The sequence below is a fragment of the Aspergillus uvarum genome (assembly GCF_003184745.1).
Source record: "Aspergillus uvarum CBS 121591 unplaced genomic scaffold BO82scaffold_55, whole genome shotgun sequence".
Lineage (NCBI taxonomy): Eukaryota > Fungi > Ascomycota > Eurotiomycetes > Eurotiales > Aspergillaceae > Aspergillus > Aspergillus uvarum.
Genome location: NW_020291352.1, coordinates 197,240 through 219,433, shown reverse-complemented (window position 1 = coordinate 219,433; position 22,194 = coordinate 197,240). Strand labels below are relative to the sequence as shown.

At 54.1% G+C, this 22,194-nt stretch overlaps 9 protein-coding genes across 9 annotated transcripts; 7 read left to right on the top strand and 2 right to left on the bottom strand.

Annotated features, from left to right (window-relative positions):
- Nucleotides 1-36: 36 nt before the first annotated feature.
- Nucleotides 37-1,408, bottom strand: BO82DRAFT_357270 (mitochondrial 54S ribosomal protein bL27m). Its single transcript, XM_025635975.1, has one exon. It carries the CDS (start codon nucleotides 1,349-1,351, stop codon nucleotides 458-460), a length of 894 nt encoding a protein of 297 aa, XP_025488752.1. The 5' UTR covers nucleotides 1,352-1,408; the 3' UTR covers nucleotides 37-457.
- A 148-nt stretch (nucleotides 1,409-1,556) lies between these two features.
- Nucleotides 1,557-2,394, top strand: lcl2. The gene is made up of 2 exons (XM_025638748.1): nucleotides 1,557-1,784; nucleotides 1,852-2,394. Exons 1-2 carry the CDS (start codon nucleotides 1,616-1,618, stop codon nucleotides 2,043-2,045), a joined length of 363 nt encoding a protein of 120 aa, XP_025488751.1. The 5' UTR covers nucleotides 1,557-1,615; the 3' UTR covers nucleotides 2,046-2,394.
- A 413-nt stretch (nucleotides 2,395-2,807) lies between these two features.
- BO82DRAFT_377180 (scramblase family protein) lies at nucleotides 2,808-4,590 on the top strand (the record flags this gene model as incomplete). The annotated part of the gene is made up of 3 exons (XM_025637566.1): nucleotides 2,808-3,175; nucleotides 3,237-3,408; nucleotides 3,463-4,590. The coding sequence occupies 3 exons, from the start codon at nucleotides 2,808-2,810 to the stop codon at nucleotides 4,588-4,590; spliced, it is 1,668 nt and encodes a 555-aa protein (XP_025488750.1).
- Nucleotides 4,591-5,272: 682 nt separating this feature from the next.
- BO82DRAFT_155431 (E2 ubiquitin-conjugating protein UBC7) lies at nucleotides 5,273-6,511 on the top strand. Its single transcript, XM_025630198.1, has 2 exons — nucleotides 5,273-5,777; nucleotides 5,884-6,511. The coding sequence occupies exons 1-2, from the start codon at nucleotides 5,531-5,533 to the stop codon at nucleotides 6,135-6,137; spliced, it is 501 nt and encodes a 166-aa protein (XP_025488749.1). The 5' UTR covers nucleotides 5,273-5,530; the 3' UTR covers nucleotides 6,138-6,511.
- A 38-nt stretch (nucleotides 6,512-6,549) lies between these two features.
- BO82DRAFT_385827 (putative meiosis-specific topoisomerase Spo11) lies at nucleotides 6,550-8,185 on the bottom strand (the record flags this gene model as incomplete). Its single annotated transcript, XM_025638207.1, has 7 exons — nucleotides 6,550-7,023; nucleotides 7,079-7,150; nucleotides 7,217-7,320; nucleotides 7,422-7,452; nucleotides 7,543-7,651; nucleotides 7,735-7,801; nucleotides 7,897-8,185. The coding sequence occupies 7 exons, from the start codon at nucleotides 8,183-8,185 to the stop codon at nucleotides 6,550-6,552; spliced, it is 1,146 nt and encodes a 381-aa protein (XP_025488748.1).
- Nucleotides 8,186-9,030: 845 nt separating this feature from the next.
- BO82DRAFT_377177 (S-adenosylmethionine decarboxylase) lies at nucleotides 9,031-13,978 on the top strand (the record flags this gene model as incomplete). Its single annotated transcript, XM_025637565.1, has 6 exons — nucleotides 9,031-9,400; nucleotides 9,451-9,869; nucleotides 9,924-10,439; nucleotides 11,248-11,430; nucleotides 12,050-12,107; nucleotides 12,600-13,978. The coding sequence occupies 6 exons, from the start codon at nucleotides 9,031-9,033 to the stop codon at nucleotides 13,976-13,978; spliced, it is 2,925 nt and encodes a 974-aa protein (XP_025488747.1).
- A 527-nt stretch (nucleotides 13,979-14,505) lies between these two features.
- Nucleotides 14,506-16,598, top strand: BO82DRAFT_317238 (transcription initiation factor TFIID subunit 11 family protein). The gene is made up of 2 exons (XM_025632603.1): nucleotides 14,506-15,298; nucleotides 15,554-16,598. The coding sequence occupies exons 1-2, from the start codon at nucleotides 14,772-14,774 to the stop codon at nucleotides 16,107-16,109; spliced, it is 1,083 nt and encodes a 360-aa protein (XP_025488746.1). The 5' UTR covers nucleotides 14,506-14,771; the 3' UTR covers nucleotides 16,110-16,598.
- Nucleotides 16,599-17,381: 783 nt separating this feature from the next.
- BO82DRAFT_394588 (acyltransferase family protein) lies at nucleotides 17,382-19,390 on the top strand (the record flags this gene model as incomplete). Its single annotated transcript, XM_025638747.1, has 3 exons — nucleotides 17,382-17,486; nucleotides 17,573-18,200; nucleotides 18,268-19,390. 3 exons carry the CDS (start codon nucleotides 17,382-17,384, stop codon nucleotides 18,942-18,944), a joined length of 1,410 nt encoding a protein of 469 aa, XP_025488745.1. The 3' UTR covers nucleotides 18,945-19,390.
- A 1,512-nt stretch (nucleotides 19,391-20,902) lies between these two features.
- BO82DRAFT_405194 (uncharacterized protein) lies at nucleotides 20,903-22,090 on the top strand (the record flags this gene model as incomplete). Its single annotated transcript, XM_025639473.1, has 5 exons — nucleotides 20,903-21,155; nucleotides 21,217-21,500; nucleotides 21,625-21,843; nucleotides 21,921-21,980; nucleotides 22,031-22,090. 5 exons carry the CDS (start codon nucleotides 20,903-20,905, stop codon nucleotides 22,088-22,090), a joined length of 876 nt encoding a protein of 291 aa, XP_025488744.1.
- Between the last annotated feature and the right edge of the window lie 104 nt (nucleotides 22,091-22,194).

Below are 22,194 nucleotides of genomic sequence, written 5' to 3'. Positions count from 1 at the left end.
TCTGCGGGATGTTAGAAGTGTTTATGTGCATATACCCTTCTTGTGAGAATTTAGCTGCGCAATCCACTATATCGATAATAAAAACACGACAATTGCTCTTGAGCCACTTGGAGAAGTGTTCTATTCGCACATGTAGGCGGAAACAGGGACATACTGGAGACATCTTATCTTATAGTACATGAAAATGGAAATGGACAAGCAAACACCCGATATAAATAAACCCCATGACTGTACGCAAATGCCAGAGACGAGAACGAGAAGAAAGAAAAAGAAATTCACTGCATGCCACGGACCGAGTAAATCACATCACGGACATAGAGCAAGCAAAGCGGCCGAGCGAGCAAGAAAGGCGAGAGTAGACTATAAGACCCTATCAATTACAAGATCGAGTCCAAAAGCCGGCTCTCCCAAAAAAGAAAGAAGAAGACCCAACGGCCTGGGATTCCCCAAATTCCGTCTATTTCTTCGCCTTCTTAGCGGACTTTTTGGAGCCCTTCAAGCTCTTCATCTGGGCCACGCGCTCAGCCTTGGCCGTCCTCTTGCGCCACGCCAGCCAGCGGTTCTTGCGACGATGGGGCAGGGCCATGATGCCGGCCTTCTCCGCGGCCCGACCGATCTGCCAGTTCGCCTCACGGTACATGTAGCCGGGGCGGAAGCGCAGGCCGGCCTCGGCATCGACGGCGGGCACGTCCCCGACCGTCGTCCCCTCCGCGGTGACCTCGGCCACCAGGTCGGACTGCTTCTGGTTGTTGGTGGGCAGGTCGGCGGGATCGAAGCGCACGGCGACGCGGCCGAGGCGGCGGCGGGTGGGCGCGTTGCGCGGCGTGGGCAGCTTGCCGTCCTTCTCGAAGACCACGCCGATGAACTTGCGGTCCGGGTGCCGCTCCGGGTCCAGGTAGTACCTCACGTAGCCGGACTGCATGCTGTAGATCGTGTGGTCCCGCCCCATGCCGCAGTTCTCGCCAGGGTACCACTTCGTGCCCCGCTGCTTGAAGATGATGCATCCCGGCACCACGTACTCGCCCGCGGAGCGCTTCGCGCCCAGACGCTTGCCGGCCGGATCGCGCGAGTGTCTATTCGCGGTTCCCTGGGAGGCGTGCGAGGCGTGACGAATTTGTTGCTGGCTGAGGAGAGTGAGGAGGGAGGACGTGGTGGGCGGGAGGAGGCGGGTGGTGTTGTTGCTTCTTGGTAATGTCGTGGACGATAAGGAGGAGGGGTTTGTGAGGGCGGAGTTGAGGATGGGTCGGGAGGAGAAGATCGAGGTCGAGTACGAGGCGACGCGAAGGGTGGAGGGCGCAATGGCTCGTTCTAGAGCCCGGAAGGGCGCCAGAACTCCACGAGGTTGAAACATTGCGTGTAGTAGCGGGAAGAGAGACGACCGCAGCCTGGTTTTTCCTCTGGCGTAGTGAAGGGGAAAATGAAGCTATCCAGACCGGCGGCTTCCTTTTTTTTGCGGGATGAGAAAAGGCTTGGCATGGTTGAGTGGTCACGTGCTGTCATCGAAGGGGCCAACTGGCCGTCTGGATCTATACGGTGTTAATGACATCCCGCTTGCACGATTTCTAGCGGACTTTCATTGCCTTGCAACTTGACGAAGGAAATACATCCGTTCAAAATGCTCGGCTGGATCAAATCTTTGGGGCTCCTTCTCCTCCTGGCGTCTGTCGCCCACGCCCAATTCCAATTCTTCGAGCATATGTTTGGCGGCGGCGGCGGCCATCAACATCAGGCTCCGCAAAATGTCCCTAGCGATAGCTCTCGGTATCAGAATCAGTGGGAGTCAGGTGAGCTTGCGGATGCCGACTGTCTTTTTGCAGATTAGAGCTAACGTGACTTGTTCTCCAACTTCAGCTCACTGCGATCGCTACCTGTGCCCCGGAACCCTAGCATGCGTTCACTTTCCCCACCACTGTCCATGCCCGCATCCCGATGTCGAAGAGAAGATTGAGCTAGGAGAAGGGAGTGCTGTCTGCGTCTCTAAGGGAGGGTTTAAAGCCGGCGAAGCTGCGCGCAAGGTCGAACTGGCGCGCAAGGGTCTTTTGTGATTTTATGCGGGATATTGGTGGATTACTGCATTCTGTTAGGCTACGCGACGGCTACGGAGTATGTACTGGGACCTTTTGCAGATTGAGAATAGGTTCTCGTAGTCTGCTTTGTTTGACTTCCAGGGAGCATTTTGGCTGGATGAGAGCGAACGTCTAATCACTGCGCGATATGGCCATCGATACCCCTTCAACAACTCTGCCTCAAATGCTCTATGGCATTAATGCAATATATATGTCTCCCCAGCTCTATGTCAGTACAGGAAAATAGGTGCTCAGGATAGTTCACTATGATGGCGTATCCAACTGTTTTGACTCAGAAATAATATAGGCTCTTGGGGTTGCTGCTGGCGCATAATGTACATCGTTTGCGAGACAATCTAGCGAGGATTGACAAGTGGGTAAAATGCGTATTTTGAGGACTCAGGCGCAAGTGCATTGTTCCAACACAACGAGAATGCCTTGGATTTAATCACTTGCAACCAGGTTAATTTCCTAAAAGTGCTATCTATGCTACTCATGTAAATGTAGAATCAAGCTTTCATGTTACAGTACTCTGTAGAAACGCGGCGAACTGATAACGATCTATAGCCGCCGATACGGGCCTGAGGCCAACACCTCCGTCATCAACGCCGCCATCCATGAATTTCTCTTTCCACAATCTAACTATCACTCAACTCTACGCGCCGCTTCACACGATATTCTTCCATAAACATATATTGGTCCTCTACCTACTCTAGGAGCACTGGTCTTACTTATTGCAAGATGTGGAGTGCCATACTCCGACCATCGCATGCGCGATGCTTCCGAACGCCCGGCCGGGCATTCGCCAGTTCACTCAATCGCGGACGAGTTAATCCTCGTGGCCCTCGCAATTCAATTCGCAGACCAGAACCCCTCAGACGAGATGTGCCATCATCACAATCCACAGATCCACAACAACAACAACAACAACAACCTCCTTCCGACTCACCAAATCCCCACTACGACCCCTCTCAAAACACTCTACTTGCCCCCGTTCACATCCCCGAGGATCCTCATGGAGTGATCAAAGAGAGCCACCCGGCAACTTCCATCCTGGCGAATTCGGGCCTGGTTGTCCAGCGCCAGCTAGAGTTGATGAATGTCTTGATGTGAGTGTCTTCTCCCGCTGTACGAGTCGATAGAGGCTAACGTTTGCTCTCTTGTTCGCAGCGGGTTTGAACAAGCCAACAAATATGTTGTTATGGATGCCAATGGAAACCATATCGGTTTCATGGCAGAGCAAGAGAAAGGCATGGGAAACATGATGGCACGACAGTGGTTCAATACACACCGAAGCTTCGTCACGCACGTCTTTGACAAACATGAGAACGAGGTGTTGCGGGTGAGTCTAACATGATGGAAGCTATTCAGCTCGAGTGCTAATACAGCAATCTAGTTCCACCGCCCATTCTCATGGATCAACTCCCGTATCCGTGTCTACGACCCTCTCGAGGTGGCCAAGAGTGCCCATTCTACGTCCACGGCACTGCAGACCAATCCCGCGAACTCACTAGCTCAAGCCTCCGGTGATTCGAATGCCCGCCTTTCGTCCCTCGGTTTCGAGGACATGCGAGTTATCGGAGAAGCCCAGCAACAATGGGCTCCGTTACGTCGCAAGTACAACCTGTTCACATATCACCATTCGCCCAATTCCGCCTTGGACATGGGGACGAAGACACTACCACTCGAACAGTCCGACTTGTCAAGCTCCCAGCAAATGCAGCTGGTTCAGTCTTCGCAGGGTGGTCAGGCAACGGGTGCCTATAATCAGTTCGCGTATGTCGATGAGCCTTTCCTGTCGTGGGACTTTGCTCTTCGTTCTGCTGACAGCCGGCTGATTGGCTCTGTTAACCGGAACTTTGCCGGGTTTGCCCGCGAGTTTTTCACGGACACTGGTGTTTATGCCTTGCGGATGGACTCTGCCTCTCCTAGCGAGCAGACTCCCGAACAGTCCCGCGCAGTGACTGCAATGAGTCTAGACCAGCGTGCTGTTATGCTGGCCACTGCAGTCAGCATCGACTTTGACTACTTCAGTCGCCATAGCGGCGCCGGCGGCTTTGGCTTCATGCCCCTCTGGTTTCCTGGTTTCGGCGGAGAGGCCGCCGCCGGGGGAGCTGCCGCGGGAGGTGCCGCCGCAGGAGGGGCTGTTGCTGGCGAGGCAGGGGCCGCTGGAGCTGCTGGGGCAGTGGGAGAAGCTGCTGCAGGTACTGTCGGTAGGGCTGGGGCTGGGGCCGCCGGCGGCTTAGCTGATGGTGCAATGGCAGGCGCAGCAGGTGCCGGTGCCATGGCGGGATACGACGCTATGTCACGGGGCATGGGAGGAACTTCACCAGCTTCCCCTCCCGACTCTCAAGCTGCATCTGGGGGTCAGCAACCTCCGGCACAAGGTCAGACGGGACCATATGGTGACGTCTGGGCAGATGAACAACAGGAGAAACCCGCGGATCATAGAGAGGACCCGTGGGCGGATGAGGAAGATGATGGAGGCGACGGGGGTGACGGTGATAGTTGGGACTTCTTCTGAGCAGCATTATGGAGTCCCGATTCGCGGCTTACAAACGTGTCACAAGGCATGCTAAGCCGGTACAGCTTCGACAAACCAAAGAACATGCTATGAGAAGACCGACCACCTGGAAGTGAAAGTTGTCAAGGTGTTCACAGTGTAGAGGCTAGTCAGTCATTGACAACCGATGGTCAAGAATGACTGTCATCTGGATGACGACTAGGACCGATTAGCATATTAAAGAGCATTGGATTCAACCGCTCTCCTGAACCGCTCGAGCACTTGGTATAGTTGAGTACTCCAAGTTATCCACGCTCTCCTCGTACAAGGGTGTTGACGAGATTTGGAACGCTAGGCTAGTGGCTTACATGCAGATGCAAAATGAAGGCGTCACCACTCTATATAGTCAGATTCTGTCCCTGGCTATCGAGTATAATTTCTACCATGTCTTTCTACTGAGAATTTCGACTATGATTGCCGATAAGCAGTTTCAATAGGGCCGGGGCGATAAGGACGGAATCTGTAGCCTGAGGCAGCCACTTTCCACTCCCCCTCATCAATCAATGGATGCGTTCATCGGATTCTTGGAATCTTCTTTGAATGGACAATACCTAATCATAGTGGCAAATCCCAAGAAATTGAATCACATTTCTCCAATTGCCCATCTTTCCCACCTTTCCAGTATCCAATCTTCCAGTCCCGCCCCTTTTGCCCCTCCCCCCCCCTCTTTGCCAAAAGGTACATTAAGCCCCCCTCTGGTACCAACTCCCGGCCATTCTCTCCGCACCCGGAGCTCATCTTCCGCATTTCCCCCCCTCAAAACCCTCGCTCTTATCGTCCCACGGGCACATTCCACTTTGTCTCCAAATTCCTGCTTGGTACTGCACAGCAAGAATTAACCCACATTCTCTTCAAAGATCTCTCGTCGGGCCACTTTTTCTCTCGCACAGTCCCGCCCATCATGTCATCCGTCGCACAGAAGCGCCTCTTCCACGAGTACAAGAACCTGTCCACCAACCCTCCGGATGGCATCACCGCTGGCCCTGTCACGGAAGATGACATGTTCCACTGGGAAGCCCTGATCCAAGGTCCGGAGGGCACCCCGTTCGAGGGCGGCGTGTTCGCGGCCGAGTTGAAGTTTCCCAAGGATTATCCGCTGAGCCCGCCGACTATGAAGTTCGTTGGCGGTGGGGTGTGGCATCCCAATGGTCAGTACTTTGTTGACCTCAATTTCTAGTTTCTATCGCTCTAAGCCCCTACGTTTTCATACATGTGCGAGCTAAAAAAAACTGACGTGGGCTGTGATTGTTACAGTGTACCCTAACGGCACCGTCTGCATTTCCATCCTCCACCCCCCCGGTGACGACCCGAACCACTACGAACACGCCTCGGAGCGCTGGTCCCCCATCCAGAGCGTGGAGAAGATCCTCATTTCCGTGATGAGCATGCTCGCCGAGCCCAATGACGAAAGCCCCGCGAATGTCGAGGCGGCCAAGATGTGGCGTGAGCGACGCAGTGAGTACGAGCGTAAGGTCCGTGATGAGGTCCGGAAAGGCTTAGGGTTGTGATCATCTTGCCTGCCTGCCTTAGGGGGAGGCCATGCTTATTTGGGCTATAAACTTCACAAGACAAGAGAAAAACAAGCAAGCACGGGCTGGCTAAAGTACATAAGAAGGCTGGTCGCCCTTCGTCGCACATGTGCATAAAACCATTCTTTTGTTCTGGTTGTCGGGGAGAAGTGCGTGTCATAGCCTGTTTGGGTGCATTGGTGCCGGTGCTGGCGTTTCGTGGTGCGCTCATTCGTTAATTTTTCTTTTCTTGATCTTCCTTTTTTTTCTTGTTCCAGTTTCTTTCTTCACATGCAGATTATAGGGTCCGACTTGATATCTTTATCAATGCATATATGTCCTTGTGGGGGGTGCAGATAAGTTTGTGTTCTTTTTGTACCACCATCCCAAAACAGCTGTGACACATGTTCCTTCACGGGAAGTGCGTCATCCTGCGGTCTAGCCATCGGACGAGCCCCCCGTCGCCTTCATAGAGGATCTGCATCTCCGCCTTGACGTTCAGCATCAGCATCTGCAGCAACTCAGCGCGTGCATCTTGCTCAGGACCATCCACCGCCCACACGGGATTATTGGACAGCATAGCCAGGATCGTCTTCCTGTCTCTCTCGGTTAAGCTGAGGAGGGCATCGTTCCCCGAGGGGTCCACACCTGCCACGATGTCCGAGGTCCGGAGACCAAGCCATTGAATCTCCGGGCAGTTCAGGGCGCTGTTCTCGTGCGCATATGCCAGGGACCCGTACTTGTACGTCGACATGATTGCCATCCCATCGGGATCGCCGTCCACGAGTGCATAGAATCGTATTCGTTTGCTCGCTTGCCGGTGCCTGCTTTCGTCGTAAAGCCGGCGAACGAAGGCTCGTGTGTTGAGGTCAGGGTAGCCTTTGCCCTGTTGCAGGTTAACCTTTTGGAACTGAAGAACAGCGATAGGGCTGGGATCTCACGGTGACCAGAATACCCAGACCCGCCGTAGATCGGACATGGTAGTTCATCCCCGCGAGGCGCCGGTACACTGCCTGTTTGTGTGTTCGCGATCAATACCAAAGTCCACATATTTGTCAAAGTGGCGGACTACACTTTACCTCTTTCTCCAGAATGAGCACCCACTCGATATCGGAAACCTCCAGACTCTGGATATCCTGCGGTCTCGGGACAAGGGTGTCCTGCACGGCGGCCTGAAAGTCAGCTGCCAAAGTCCCCAGGTCGAACGTTCATCGTGTGCGCCAACCGGATTAAAGGAATGGACATCGTCAATCATCGCTTGGTCTTGGATCCTCCATTGGAAACATCCCACGACGAGTCCCTTGGCTGCTGCGCCCTAGACATTCAGCCGTTGCTGTGGTCAGCTCGTGTATTTCTCCTACGCAGCTTCTTCTATATCAGTGGCATCATAGAAAACAGTACAAACCACGTTCAGTGCGATTCTATCCACACCAACCGTATGCGCGAAGTCATCGACCAGTCTGTCGACGATGCGCTGGGATCCAAATATCGCCGGGTCGTTGTAATATATATCTCTGCTCTCGGGATGAAGTATAGAGACTCGGTGGTCAGCTTGTTGTTCGATGGCTACTTGTTCTCTGGTGTAAAGGGACTATACCGCTTCGAGACCACCACTCCCTTTTCCACCGCGTCAGCGATCCCGCTTAGAACTCGCATTGCGACAGCTGGGTTGAAGGGCAGACCCTGCATTAACAGCCTATACTCCGTGGAGAGCAATCGAATTCGGTAGAGAAAGGAGGGAGGGGGGGAAGAAACATACTAAACCTCCAAGCCTCGTAGCAGTCTTTCCCCGGCCAGGTGTATGTGGTGCATACCTGAGAGGCACGGGTCTCCAGGGCCCCGGTCTGCGGGTTTATGAACTGTGTGGAGACTTTCGTAGACCGGGGCTTGATCGTGATAGATGGGTGGCCGTCGGGGGAGCAGAGTTCGGTGAGGAGGTTGGATAAGGTGTTGGTGATGTAGTCTTTCACACGAGAACGATTGTGTTCTTCGGTGGGGGAGGGGGGGGCTGTATTGAGGGGTTGCTCGGTTTGTGGAATGGATGACATGATGGTTGGGCCTTTGGGACTGTGGTTCAAGGTTGGTGGTGACATTCAGCGTGGTCAGGTTGGTCTTTGAGGTGTAGTATATGTGTATAGATGGTGTACTTTATAGTAGTTGGGCTGGAATCTAGTGGAGAGTATTGTACGCTGCCTAGATCACAGCAATTCGAATCACTTTACACACTTTACAATCACTTTGATTGACTGCTCTTCTGATGTGAACAGGACGGTTTCAGGAAGCTTTTAGTTATGTAGAGGTTGCAGAGTATCACGGTGTAATAGTAAACTGTACGTGCAGCCTGAAGCTTCAGGCACAAATAGATATATAGATAGGAGGATTTCAAGTGTGTCCATTCATGATGCAGAAGAGCTGTGGTCTGCCCTGTAAACAATACAAGAAGTATGCAGCAGTGAGGTCTATCACTGGTTCTATTGATTCATTGTGGTTCATCATGCCCTGAATGAGGATAATAGCATAGCAACACTGCAGTAGGCATCCCCGGGGTGAGGGCGGGACAATAATTTCCTGCCGCTTTCCTCTTCCTCTTCCTCCGCTCACAGTAACAGCTCGGCTTTCCGCGTCGCATCTCCGGTCCTCCTCCTCCCCCTCCTCCATCAGTCCAAACTATTCTCCGGGCGCTCGATCAACACGAGTGTTGACACCGCCTTTCACTTTCATGATTCCTTCAATCGAGGATTGAGTTCTCTTTCTTGTGTTTGCTCATCTTGTAATAATACCTCCTTCGTCACCAACCTCCGACACGCCCTTCGCCTTTGCTACGACCTCTACCGCACCGTCCTCCGCTCCGCTTCATCTCAGTCCAACCATCGCCTTCGCCTTCGCCATCGCCATGTCGGTCTGGAACCCCGATAACATCCGCGATGTTGCCGAGTCGGTGGGGATCGTCAACCTCAACAACGATGTGACCGAGAACCTTGCCCGTGACGTCGAATACCGCATCGCGCAGGTCCTGGAAGAAGCCCTCAAATTCATGCGCCACAGTCGACGGACGTTGCTCTCAACACAGGATATCGCGCAAGCCTTGCGCGTGCTCGATGTCGAGCCACTCTACGGATATGAATCCACGCGACCCTTACGGTTCGGGGAGGCGTCGTTGGGACCTGGACAACCGCTGTTCTACGTGGAGGACGAGGAGGTGGACTTCGAAAAGTTGATCAACGCGCCGTTACCCAGAGTGCCCCGAGAGATCTCGTTTACAGGTAAGGATCCCCGGTCTTCTGCTTGGTCCACCGTTGTTGACGCAGCATAGCGCACTGGCTCGCCGTTGAAGGAGTACAACCGTCCATCCCTCAGAACCCTACCGCGGCCGACTCGAGAAACCTCGAATTGATGTCTAAAGGTCCGAATGCTAGCTCGACGCTCGCGGCTATGAGTGGAGGGGGCAACGTGGCCGTCAAACCGCTGGTCAAGCATGTCTTGTCCAAGGAACTCCAGCTCTACTTCGAAAAAGTCTGCAACGCCTTCCTGGACGATTCTAGCGAAGAATATCGCACATCAGGCTATGCCAGCCTACGAGAGGACCCGGGACTGCACCAGCTGGTCCCATACTTTGTTCAGTTTATTTCCGAGAAGGTGACCCATGGTCTGAAGGATATCTTTGTCCTTACGCAGGTCATGCACATGGCGGAGGCCCTCGTGCAGAACAAATCACTATATGTTGACCCCTATGTGAGTACACCACCACGGACTACTTTCGCCAGGTTGCTAATGAGCTATCGGCAGATCCCATCGCTTGTCCCGCCCATTCTCACCTGCCTGATCGCCCGACAACTGGGCGGCAGCGCTGAGCTGACCGAGCAGTTTGCCCTCCGTGATCTCTCCGCATCGCTCCTGGGTCTCATTGCCAAGAAGTACTCGCATTCCTCTCATACGCTCAAGCCGCGACTTGCTCGCTCATGCCTTAAGACGTTTTTGGATCCATCCAAGCCATTTGGGGCGCATTACGGCGCCATCATTGGCCTTCATGCGGTTGGCGGTGCAGAGGCGGTGCGGGTTCTGATTCTGCCTAACCTGCCGACCTACGGGAACCTGTTGAAGGACGGAATGGCGGAGGACAGCCCACGGCGACCGGAGGCCGAGAGAGTTCTTATGGTTTTGATGGGGGTTCTGGCAACGTTGCGGGAAGGACGCACGGCCCTCACCAATGGGCACGGGGGCGTAGTCACGGAAGACCTGCGGGAGCGACTGAGTGGGAAAGTGGGTGACTTTCTGGCGGCGAAGATCAAGGACGTGGGGGAGGTGGAAACCGCCCGGGCCATTCTCGACGCTTGAAGGGGTTGGCTGGTTGAACCCTACAGTACCTAAGGTGGTACTAGGGCTCTAGGATACAGTCACCCCTCTTTTGTCGCTCCGAATGGGATGATTCGGTATTTCTTCTCGTTTGCTTCTGTTGCAGCAAGATATGGCGTTTTGGAAAAGGAAATAGGTGTTCTTGTTCTTTCTTGTTTTCCTTTCTACCCCCCACCCCCCTTTTTTTTTTGTCACAGACTGGACGGAGTCATACATACATAGTTAGTACTGGCATTCTAGCGGTGTCGATAATGATAAGAAATAACGCATGCATGACCTTCAATTGAGGAGTGAAAAGAAGATGGGGAAGAAGTGAGGGAGAGAGTAAAAAGGGATGAAGTGCCAGGCGGCAGGTGAAAGGAAGTAAGTAAGATGGGGGAGGGGCTGAGTGACAACTCAGAATAATACTAAGTAAGAATCTAAGAATAGTCTAGACCAAATTCCTAACCTTACAACTAAGTCTGAGTTCCACGGTGTCATTCCTGCCATGTGACTTTCTGCCATTTCCGATTGAGTCGATTGAATTGATTGAATTTCACGACGTCACTGCTTGAGAGAGGGAGGATCAGCTGAGATAAGCATGAGGGGGAAATGAGCGGGGACTGACCGCCTACTGAATCCAGTAACTCTTCCTTCTGCCAGCAGTGCTCTGGCCCTGTGGCCCTGTTCTCTCCCGCCTGGAACTTTTCTTAGATTGACGGTCAGGCGTCAAAAAACCACTCACTCACTCACCTGCTCATTCTTCTCCTTCTACCAGATCAAATCAGCTGTTGAGGAGTCTGCCAGCCTACAACAATATACCTTATCTAGACTTCTCAAGCCCGTTCCTGCATCTCCCTCCAATTACGTATGCCCCCCCCTGCCCCTCTTTCTCTCCCTCTATCCTGCAATTCCCGGTTCGACTTGTTTCCTTTCTCTGACCGGTCCTTTTTTTTGCCAGGTTCTGCGCTGTAGCCAAAAGCCCAACCCAGATTGGTCTTCCGCGCCCCACGAAACTTTTTTTCGGGCCCACAGAATAATAATCACTCAAAAGCATCAACTTCTCTTGCCCCCCCTCACGTCCGCGTCTTTTTCCCTCTGTTTAAATTCTTCTCCCCCCTCCTTCCCCATTCCTCACCTTGTTGAGGTCTGTTTTGTTTGGTGAAATCACATATCTTGTCAACCGTTGACTGCTCATTGAAAGTCAATTCCGGTTGCTCAATCTTCTCTTATTCCATCCCCCCCCCCTCGCCTGTTCTATCGCATTGCAACAAAAAGTCGTCTCGCAGATGTCCGATATTCTGGCTTCTCGCGACACCGTGCTGTTTTAAGCTCAATTCTTGCTTCGCCTTCCATGAACCCGAAGGATCTACTGCGATATCTGTCCAAGCCCGCAAAGTAGGTGGTCCATTTCTCTCCTTCCTCCACGGTTCTTTCCTCTGCGTCAGAAGAGACCGCCGTGTAACCGATTGCTCATGACTGACTTGTGATTCTTCAGACCTCGATAGCACGATTAACACTCGACCTCGTTTCACCTGCGCAACCTGTTTTCTTCCCCCCTCTTTAAATCCTAAAAGCAGATACTCTCGTCTGCTAGACCCGATACTTTGAACGGTATCGGAATCTTCCAGAACGGGAGTCGACACCTGATAGTCACCATTCCCTTCGCCAGAGGCTTTTTCCTCCTTTCCCTCTCCTTCCGCCCTCCCTAGTAGCCCTCGAGGCTCTTTTGGAACCTTCCCCTCTCCGGCTGAGCGCCAATTCCGCCCTTGCGATTCAGGGCCTACTCTCTCAGACGGACATAGCCCCCCTGTTCGTCTGGGCAGCAGATAGTGCTTCCTAGGCTCTTTTGTCTACGGTCCACACTTCCAGTCACGCGCTTGCTCCATCACTTGCTCCGCCGCCGTCTCTTCTATTCCTGTCGCATTCAGATTCCGCCAAGATGGTTTACATCGGGATCCCCAAGAACTACACTCAGTCGCCGTCCTCTTTCATGGGGACGCCGTCGCTGACGATCAACCATGAAGCGACCCAGGATCTTGACTCCACCAATGCTTTCGAAGGTAAGCCGGCTTCTTCTGGTGTCACTCCTGGTTTCACGTGCGGAGTGGGGTGCTGATGTGTTCATAGGACCCGAGAAGCTCCTTGAGGTCTGGTTTGCGCCTTCCGCCCAAGAGCTGGGATCTGCTGGTCCCGCCGGCCTGAAGGCCGTGCCCGAGGAAATCTGGAAGGATATGCTGGATCTCGTCAACTGCCAAGTGCTCTCCATTGTGTCGTCCGAGGATGTGGACGCTTACCTCTTGTCCGAGTCCAGCATGTTTGTCTGGCCTCACAAGTTGATTCTCAAGACTTGTGGCACCACTACCTTGTTGTCTGGCTTGCCCCGCATTCTCGAGATCGCCACTCTGTTTGGCGGCTTCCCGCGCGCTGCGGCGCCCTCGCGTGGCATTTCCGTTGCTGCGGCGCCCTACCGCGTTTTCTACAGTCGCAAGAACTTCCTGTTCCCGGATCGCCAGCGCGGTCCTCACCGTAGCTGGAGAGACGAGGTTCGGACCATGGACCGACTATTCCTGAACGGTAGTGCCTACATGATCGGCAAGATGAACGGCGAGCACTGGTACTTGTACCTGACTGAGCCTAACACCATGCTCACCCCTCCTGCGAGTCCCAAGGCGGATGACGAGGAGATGACTGAGACCAAGATTCTCAGTGTGCCCAGCCATGCTGTCATCCCGGGAGCTGAGGCTATGGATGAGACTTTGGAGGTGCTGATGACTGACCTGGAGGAGGAGAACGCGAAGCAGTTCTACCTGGACCATGCTACTGCAGTGGCAGAGAAGCGGTACCGCAACTTTGAAACCGACAATGATGACCCAGTGGATGTCTTCAGCAACAACTCCGACATGGACGATGTGTCCTCCTCCGACGGGAGCCGCATCCTGCCACCGGAGCTGACCACCGAGGGTCACGCCTTGGGTACTGTGGTGTCGGAGTCGTGCGGCCTGTCTGATGTTTACCCGAAGTCCACATTCCCGGAGTCCCGCATTGACGCCTACTTGTTCACTCCCTGCGGATTCTCGGCCAACGGTGTGATCCCATCGCCCGACCAGACCACTGGCACTCACTACTTCACGGTGCACGTCACGCCTGAGCCGCAGTGCTCGTATGCGTCGTTTGAGACCAATGTGCCTCACTCGCAGAATGGCCAGACCACTGCGGGGATCATCCAACAGGTGGTGAACATCTTCAAGCCGGGCCGGTTTACCGTGACCCTGTTCGAGGCCAAGCCCGAGTTGCCCGTGGTTGAGGGCGAGTGGGACAGCATCAAAGAGGCCAAGTACTTTGAGCGACAGCTGCTGCGCCGAACCTCCAAGATGGAGCATGTGGAGGGATACCGGCGGGTGGACCGGATTGTGCATGACCTGGACGGATACGACCTGGTGTTCCGCTACTACGAACGTCTTGACTGGAAAGGGGGGGCCCCCAGGCTCGGAGAAGAGCGCGTCTGATAGCGAACCCAGGTGTCCGTGTAGGTCAAGAGGGATGCAATTGGTGGTGGAACCGGGAGATTGTGTTCTTGCTTTGACGTGTATTCCGACTTACCGTGAGTTGATTTTGTGTCGGTAATCTGTGCTTGCCTGTGCTTCTAGCGATTTGAGTTTCGTTGTGTTCCCAGCATCAAATCCATCGGGTTCTCTATATCTGTTGAGCGCGGTGGTGTGCCACCTGTGCGTTAGGCCTTGAGTTTCCCCTCGCCAATTTGAACATGATGACTATCTATACTTTGATTCATGAGTAGATGATGTACCGATCGTAGTCTGCGACGTCAGAAGTAAGGAAAAGGTGAGGTAGAAATAAGCAGTGGCCCTAAAAGAGGATTGCGTACGCATCGTGGGTCGGCAGAGTTGCCGAATGGGGGCGGGACCCTCCGATAAGGGCAGGTCGGCTTTCCGTCACTTCTTTCTGTCGCAACACTTCGACCTTCACTCAACCTGCATGTCACTCACTCACCTACTCCCTCAATCCGTGCACGAAGTTTTCTTTTCTTTTTTTTTTTTTTTTATCACATGAATAACTAATGAAATCCATCCATGAAACACACCCATCCGATTCTGCGGCTCTAATTCCAGCGACTGGACCAGACTCTGCGACCGTCGCCAACTGAGACTTTGCACATAACGAAACCTTTTTCTTTTCCCGCGAACACAGCAGCAACCGCAACAGCCACAGAAGCAGCAACCAACACCAAACCACGCACCTACCTACTCACCACGCACAAACCAAACCAAACTAAACCAAATCATGTCCTCTCCACCGCCCACGAACCCACTGAAGCGGCCCTCGATCTCCTCGTCGGCCTCGCAGCCGGCGGCGGGCTTCAACCCCAAGCGGGCGCGCATGCACCCGCTCCGGCAGACCTCGTTCCCGAGCACGATGGACCCGGACGCGGTGGCGTCGTCGCGGGCCTACAGCGACGCCGGCAGCGTCACGGGCAGCTTCACGGGCAGCCTGGGCGGCACCAGCGCGGACGGGGTGTTCCTCACGGCCAAGGGCAAAAAGCGCGGGCGCAAGAGCAAGGCCGAGAAGGAGCGCGAGCTGCGTGCCGAGGAGGGGAGTCTACGGGCGGGAATGATGATGGATCGGATGGGGTCTGTGGATGCGGAGGGCGCGTCGGTGAGGGCCGGTGGTGGCGGAGGGGTGGCAGGGGGAGGTGGTGGTGCAGGAGGGGATGATGCCGATGAGGAGGATGATTTTGATGATGAGGGGGAATTATTGGGTAGGGAGGAGGGGACGACGACGGATACGGAGGCGGAGAAGAAGAATCTTGCGTATGTTTATACCCTTTTCCTCCCCTACCTTGCAGCTGGTGGTTTTGGTCTCTTGCGCAGTTTGGGTTGGGCGGTTTTTCTTTTTCGGCTCCTCTACCCGGTTCCTGGGTGTTTTGGGGCGGGGGGGGGTGGTTTGTGGTGATGGTCGGAGTGAGAGAGAGGACAGGAACAAAGCACGAGAGGATGGGTGAAACACTACAGGAAGAAAAAGAATCCCGGGCTAACCAGTGTGTTGTGGGCGGCTGGATCGAACAGATTACTCGTGGACGCGTTTAATCCGCTGCAGTCGGAGCGATACGATCTGTTCAAGCGGGCGAAGCTACGAAAGGAGACGCTACGGAGAATTGTCAATCATGCGCTCTCGCAATCGGTGCCGGCTAGTGTGGTGACGACGATTAACGGATTTACCAAGGTGTTTGCGGGTGAGATTATCGAAAAGGCTCGAACGGTGCAGGCGGAATGGGCCGAAGCTCATGACCAGGCGGCCTTAGCTGCTGCTGCTGTGGCGGCGTCCAGTTCGACCGCGACGAACCATTATCCCGGAGTGGTCAAGCCACAGGGCATGATAGATAGAGGCGGACCACTGCTGACGACGACTTCGGCCAAAAACGAAATAAAGGCCAAATTGCCTCCCAATCCGCACCGGGGCCAGCTCCTCCCGGCCCATTTGAGGGAAGCGCTTCGGCGGTATAAGCGAGATGGGGAAGGAGGTGGCGTTGGATTCTCCGGATTGAGTATGGGCAATCTGGGGGTTCGGGGGTCGGTGACTTGGGCTGCAGGTAGCGTCGGAGGACGGCGCATCTTTCGCTGATGAGCCGGCCAAGAGTCCAAGACTTTTAGGGACTGAATCATGAAGAGGAATGGGTTTTGGTCGGGTGGGGGGGGGAGAGAAAGAGGGAATGAGAGAGGGCGAGGGTACAAAGTGCCAAGAAAAAAGAGACCCATCCATCATCCCTACCGTGGGTAACCCTGGGGGTCTGCCAGTGTCAAGTGAGTGAGTGTGAGTGAGTGAGTGTACGGTACTCTTCCCCGTTTATTTTTTTTTTCTTTGCTTCTTCTTTTCTTTTCTTCTTTATTCTCTAGGCTCCAGGCTTCGTTGGCCATCTGCCATCTGCCGAAGAAGCGAAGGATGGTGACAGGTCGGCGATGGCGATGTTTTAGACTAATAAAACGCACTTGTCTCCATTATAGTGAGATGGGTTTCAATGGAGGCTTGATAGTCATGGATCAACGCAACGCAACGCAACGGCAAAAGAAAAAGAGGGGGGGAGAAGACACTTGTGGCTTATCGGTCTATAATTAGTTGGTTTTTTATTATTGATTTTGCTTTTTTGCATTGTGCATGCAAAAGGGCGAATAAGACGGCCACGCAAGTGCATTAATGGCATCATAGGGCTCGGCATGGCGCAATTTAGCCAGCCAAGACTGGCCAATCTCTTGTTGTCCACCCCTGGAGGTCCCCTGGAGGTCCTCTGGGAACCGTGAAAAAGTCCCTAAAGTCCCTGAGCCTTACGGGTTTCGGCTGGAGGGCTTGGCAAGCTCCCTTTTCGGGGGGCCTCCAATTCCACTGACTGGGCATACTGGGACAACTGATAAATCGGGCAGAGGAACGACCCGCCCTATTTTCTACTACTATGCACCTCCAGTACGAGTACGCAGTACTCACTGACAGTCTTTACACTTACACTTACACTGACACTTACACACACCACTAACTTACTGTACTTCCTGTACTTACTCACTACGCCTGCTGCCGCTGTCGCTGCCGCTACCGCCGCCTCTCCTGCTGTTTTTGTCCCTTCCCTCCTTCCTTCCTTCCTTCTTTCCCCTTCCTTCCCTTCCTCCTTCCTTCCCTTCCTCTTCCTCTTCCTCTTCCTCTTCCTCTTCCTCTCCTTCTCCTCCTTCTCCTCCTTCTCTTGTCATTCCTTCCATCTCTTCCTCTGCCTCTACTACCGCTGCATTCTTCTTCGTACCTCGGCTGTGGTGGTTGTATCTATGAATGGCTCGCTTGCGTGCCATCTCCAGCCTGTCTTTCTTTGCTCTGTGAATATACATTAGACCTCGATCCTCCTTCATTTCCAGCATGCAGTCATTACAGAAGTCCGGCCTCTACACTCGCCTACGCGATACTTTATGGAACCCCAACGCTCCCCCCGGAGACCCTCGCAAAAGTGTCAAGTGGATCGATGTATGTCCTTCCTCGTGCTCGTCGGCCTCCGGTGTCACCCCTCGTGGGCAACAGAACATACTGACAGACTGACCGGAACTGGCTAGGGTCTTCGCGGGATTGCTTCTTTCCTCGTTGTTCTCACTCACCTGGCCCGCGCCTGGGACTATGATCTCTTCGCGCCAAGAGACAAGGAGGGAGTGCCTCCCCGGATCCTCCAGTGGCCCATCCTCCGCATCCCGTGGCAGGGGCGACTCGGAGTCACCATCTTCGCCTTCCTCACCGGCTATGTGTGTGCCTTGAAGCCGTTGAAGTTGTCGCGGGCAGGCAATCACCTCAGTGCGTTTTCGACCATTGCCAAGAGCGCCTTCCGCCGCCCTCCGCGCTTAATTTTCCCAGCCACCATCGCCCTGTTTATTTCCTGGGTCATGGCCCAGTTCGGTGCTTTTATTGTCGCCAACCGCTCCGACTGCTGGTGGTGCCGATATGCCGCCCCGGATTTGGAAGATTCCTTCTTCAAGGAGGTCATTCGCCTGGGAGGGAACTTCCTCACCACCTGGACCACCGGTTACATGGCCTATGATGACCACCAATGGGCGTTACTGCCGTTGTTGAAGGCATCCATGCTTGTCTACGTCCTGCTCTGCGCCACCATGTACGTCCAGTTCCGGTTCCGCATAGCCATCTACATCGGCATGATGCTGTACTTCCACCAGGACGCCGCCAAGGACACAGGTAAGCTATGCCCCCCGGTTTCCAACCTTCTGCTCATCCGCCCACTAACCCGCCACCCCCTTGGTAGAAACCTTCCAACTCCAAGCGGTCTATGGCATGCTTCTCAGTGATTTGTCCTACGACACCACCTTCCGCTCCCTCGTCGAAGCCCACCGCTGGCCGCGCCGTATCCTCGCCATCCTGATCACTATCGCCGGTCTCTTGATTTGCTCCTATCCCGGCGAGCATCCCGAATGGGCTACCTGGTCCGACTACATGTTCAAGCTGTCCCACTACATCTTCCCTCCCGAGGTCAACATTGGCAAGCGGTACAGTGCCATCGGCGTGGACATGATCATCTTCGCCATCTTCATCTCCCCGGGGACGCAATCCTTCCTGGCGAACCGCCTCCTTCTCTGGCTCGGCAAGCAGAGTTTCGCCGTCTATCTCGTCCACGGCACTCTCCTGCGCACTGTTCTGTGCTGGATGCTCTACGGCATCACCGGGCAACCTTGGGAGGAGACTGTCGACGAGAACGGCCAGACTGTTCTCCCGCCGTGGTTGCCCATCCGCCCTCCCTGGGTCGTCGCCCTCTGCATTCCGCTCTGGATCGGGCTGGTTTACATTTGCGCCTCCCTGTGGACGGCCTACGTTGACCCTCTCTGCGCCCGCCTCACGGCGTGGATCGAGAAGAAGGTCTTTGACGAACAAGAAGAGAAGGCCTCCGAGCTGCCGATGCAGTTGCGGCCGATGCCGACAACTTAAAAGAGACCTACCACGTTGAGGCGGGGTCCGGGGAGTTTCCTTGTTTCGAAGAGCAGCATGTGAAGAGAGGACTTACTTTCTGGCTGGTCCAGGTCCTTGGGGTGTTTTGTCCATAGCCATCTTTTGATATATATAAATATGTATTTTCGCTTCTTTTTTTATTCTTGGGTCCGGCAGGGTTGGGATGGATGGATGGATGGGTAGGTGGATGGTGTGGGATTGGAGATGGATGGGATACCTGGCATATACTTCGCATCCTCAGGCACACATGTACTCATAAACTTTGGTGTAGCGAATGCACTCCCGTCTCGTTTATTTGCTGTATCCAAGGGATGTGAGGTTTATGGCTTGATTCAAGTAGTCCACTGATTGTGCGAGGGGCTGACGGATATACAAATATGACCGGTCCACTCTGATACAGGATTGACACTTGAGCAGTGACACACGAACCACACATTGCCAACGAGATCCCTTCTGCGTCATCTTTCTTCCTTCTTGGCTGTAGTCTCCAGGGGATTGCGTGGTCCCCTGTGCTAGTTTTGTGATCCCCTCACGGACCAGCTCGCAAAGCTTGGACTATATCCAGGATGGATTGATATATATCTATGGGAACACACACACACACACACACACACACACACATCTATGTGGATATGTGTATATAAATTATATACATGAGTATCGAAGCGATGATTCACATCCCCATATGAACACGTCCCCTTTCCTTTCCAAGATCGTTCCATACCTCCCCCCCCAATCCCGCGGGCTATCCTTCTCCCCAGGGCAAGAGGGGAAGGTATTGCGGTGACGGAGCCGGATGCCGGTCTGAATATGGGAATTAGTTGAAACTTCCTGCAACGTGATGAAGCGGGAGCGACCTCACGAACCTTGTATGTATAGATGTATATATTTTTATATCTATATACAGAGCGGGGTTTAACCACTGGTTAAGTTGGGAAATCACTTGGCGATGCTGATTCTGACGGCCGACCTTCCGTGGTGCGGCTGGACCAAGGCTGGGAGGGTTGGGAGGTTTGGAATTTTGGGGATCTTTCCCAGCCTTGGTCCCGCCAGGCTCTAGCCTGAGGCAGGGAGGGAGTCTTCTCCTCTGCAGCGAGGGTTGCTCGGATCACAAAAATGTTAGCTGCGAGGTTGATATTGGGGTTGGTGGGATGTATACACAGAGACGGGAAGTAGATAGACAGAGGAGGCGAAAGATGATGATTGGAGAGGACGTACTCAGGGCATTTTAACCCGTTCTCGCCTATCCCGAAGGATGGGAGAAGGAGCTTGATATCGCGGTTGACCAACGGACAGCGGATCCCGGATCTCTGCTGCTGTATCTGAAGGATTAGCTTGGTGGGTTGAGCAGTCAGTGGTATATAGACAGGGGATGTCAGTCACGGAACAGCCAGACAGCATGTCTTTTTGCACCTGTATATACTATACCCGTCTCCAAAGCGGTTGCTTAGACGGATTGCAGTACTAACTTGAGAGTTTTGGCTCGATAGATCTAGAGGATAGGTCTCGATGAAGTGTAGAACATTTTTGTGAACCACCAAAGGATAGCGGTGAACGGAGATTCACAAGAAAGAGATAGCTACAGGCGATGATGAAAGAAAAAAAAAAAGAGCAACACGAACAGCACCAGCTCACAATAACAACAACACCGACATCATAGGGGTCCGCTTCTAGGCAACGCTTGTTTCCAGTGCTGCATCGCATCGCATCGTCGCCGACTAAGCGACACTAAGCTGTATCAGACGGGACTTCACTGGCCTGGATTGAATGGAATCAAAAGCATGCTTCCTTTCTCGCCGTCTCACTTGATATGTCGGCCTCTTTTTTGATCCAGAACTGACCCAGAGGATACTTGTTCTACCTGCAAGACCTGTTTTCACTCAACGAGATACATACGTCAACTACATACCACCAGCCAGAACATGAGCCCCCCCCGAATGAACCAGCAGATCCAGCTGCCCATCCGCCTGAAGCCCGCACGCACTCGAAGCGTGGCTCTAACCCGCCAAAACCATAGCCATCTCGCGAGCGCCGGAATCTTGCTTCACCCCGAGAGCCGCCACGACAGGACCCTCCACATCCAAGATCGATCCCTCCCCAGCGTCGGGATTCTGGCCATGAGACACCATCCACCACCCCCGGAAGAGCCCACGCCCGACCTGTCCCGCGCCGTCGTGTTCGTTGTCACAGGTAAGTCCGGAGACGTTCGACCTAGGGCTCGAATGTCAATGCTGATATGCTGCATCTGCAGGAGCTCCCGGCGCCGGCAAGACCACTGTCGCCGAAGACCTGGCGCAGGACGAAGAGCTCGGTTACCTGGAGATGGATTCCCTCATCGAGCAGGAGGAGCGCCGGCTGGGGTTCAGCCTCTCGAAGCCGGTCCCCGACGGCGATGGCGAACACAAGGTCGTCCCGAACGCCGTGCTCTTCAACCTCATCAAGCAGGAGATCGCGGGGCAGATGGCCGCGGAGGTGTACGAGTTCGTCATCGACGGTCTCATCATGATGCCAGAGGCGCATGACTTCTTAGATCGCGTAGGTAGTTAGCAATGCTGACTGGCACCACCACCACCACCACCACCACCACCCCAGACTTGATGGGTTGGGGTTGGGCGTTGAAACGGAACGGTGCTAACCCCGGGTTGTTGGTTGTGTATAGTGCTTCAACTTCCAACACACCCTGCTGCTCCACGCGGACGCGAAGATCCGCTTCTCCCGCTGGTCGTGTCGGCGCTCGATGCTGAATGGGCCCCGGATCTCCCCTGCACAGTACGACCGCGCCCGCCAGAAGTTCTTCAGGAATTCGCAGCCCTTCCTGGATGCCGATAGGGTCTACCTCGCCGAGACGCATGAGGGCCTCACGGAGTCAACACGGATGGTAGGTGCAGTCGTCGAGTGTTGGGGAAGAAGATTGGACGACGGATGATGATGACGATGATGATGCAATCGTTCTAGTTCGACACGGGGGAGATGCCTTCCATGTATTGGTATCCCAGCCTCCGTCGCTGCGTCCAAGTAAGCTTCTCATCCCAGACCCAGAGACGTGGTGCTGATCCCTTGGGTAGCAGGTCCTTATTCATCAGGCAGGGAGATACCTCGATGCCATGATTGAGGCCGAGAATTGATGCCCAGGGGGAAGGGTTAGGGTTGAGCAAGCGAGAGAGAGAGATGTGTAGGGTGCGATGGCTAACAATCTTCTTCATTGCCTGTTGATCTGGTTCGCTTGGAA

What these genes read in the sequence shown, in the direction of transcription:
- BO82DRAFT_357270 (XM_025635975.1), bottom strand. Translation starts at nt 1,351, where the DNA reads ATGTTTCAACCTCGTGGAGTTCTGGCGCCCTTCCGGGCTCTAGAACGA.
- lcl2 (XM_025638748.1), top strand. Translation starts at nt 1,616, where the DNA reads ATGCTCGGCTGGATCAAATCTTTGGGGCTCCTTCTCCTCCTGGCGTCT. An exon ending in TCAGAATCAGTGGGAGTCAG is followed by an intron (nt 1,785 to 1,851) that starts GTGAGCTTGCGG and finishes CTCCAACTTCAG; the next exon opens with CTCACTGCGATCGCTACCTG.
- BO82DRAFT_155431 (XM_025630198.1), top strand. Translation starts at nt 5,531, where the DNA reads ATGTCATCCGTCGCACAGAAGCGCCTCTTCCACGAGTACAAGAACCTG. An exon ending in TGGGGTGTGGCATCCCAATG is followed by an intron (nt 5,778 to 5,883) that starts GTCAGTACTTTG and finishes TGATTGTTACAG; the next exon opens with TGTACCCTAACGGCACCGTC.
- BO82DRAFT_317238 (XM_025632603.1), top strand. Translation starts at nt 14,772, where the DNA reads ATGTCCTCTCCACCGCCCACGAACCCACTGAAGCGGCCCTCGATCTCC. An exon ending in GCGGAGAAGAAGAATCTTGC is followed by an intron (nt 15,299 to 15,553) that starts GTATGTTTATAC and finishes TGGATCGAACAG; the next exon opens with ATTACTCGTGGACGCGTTTA.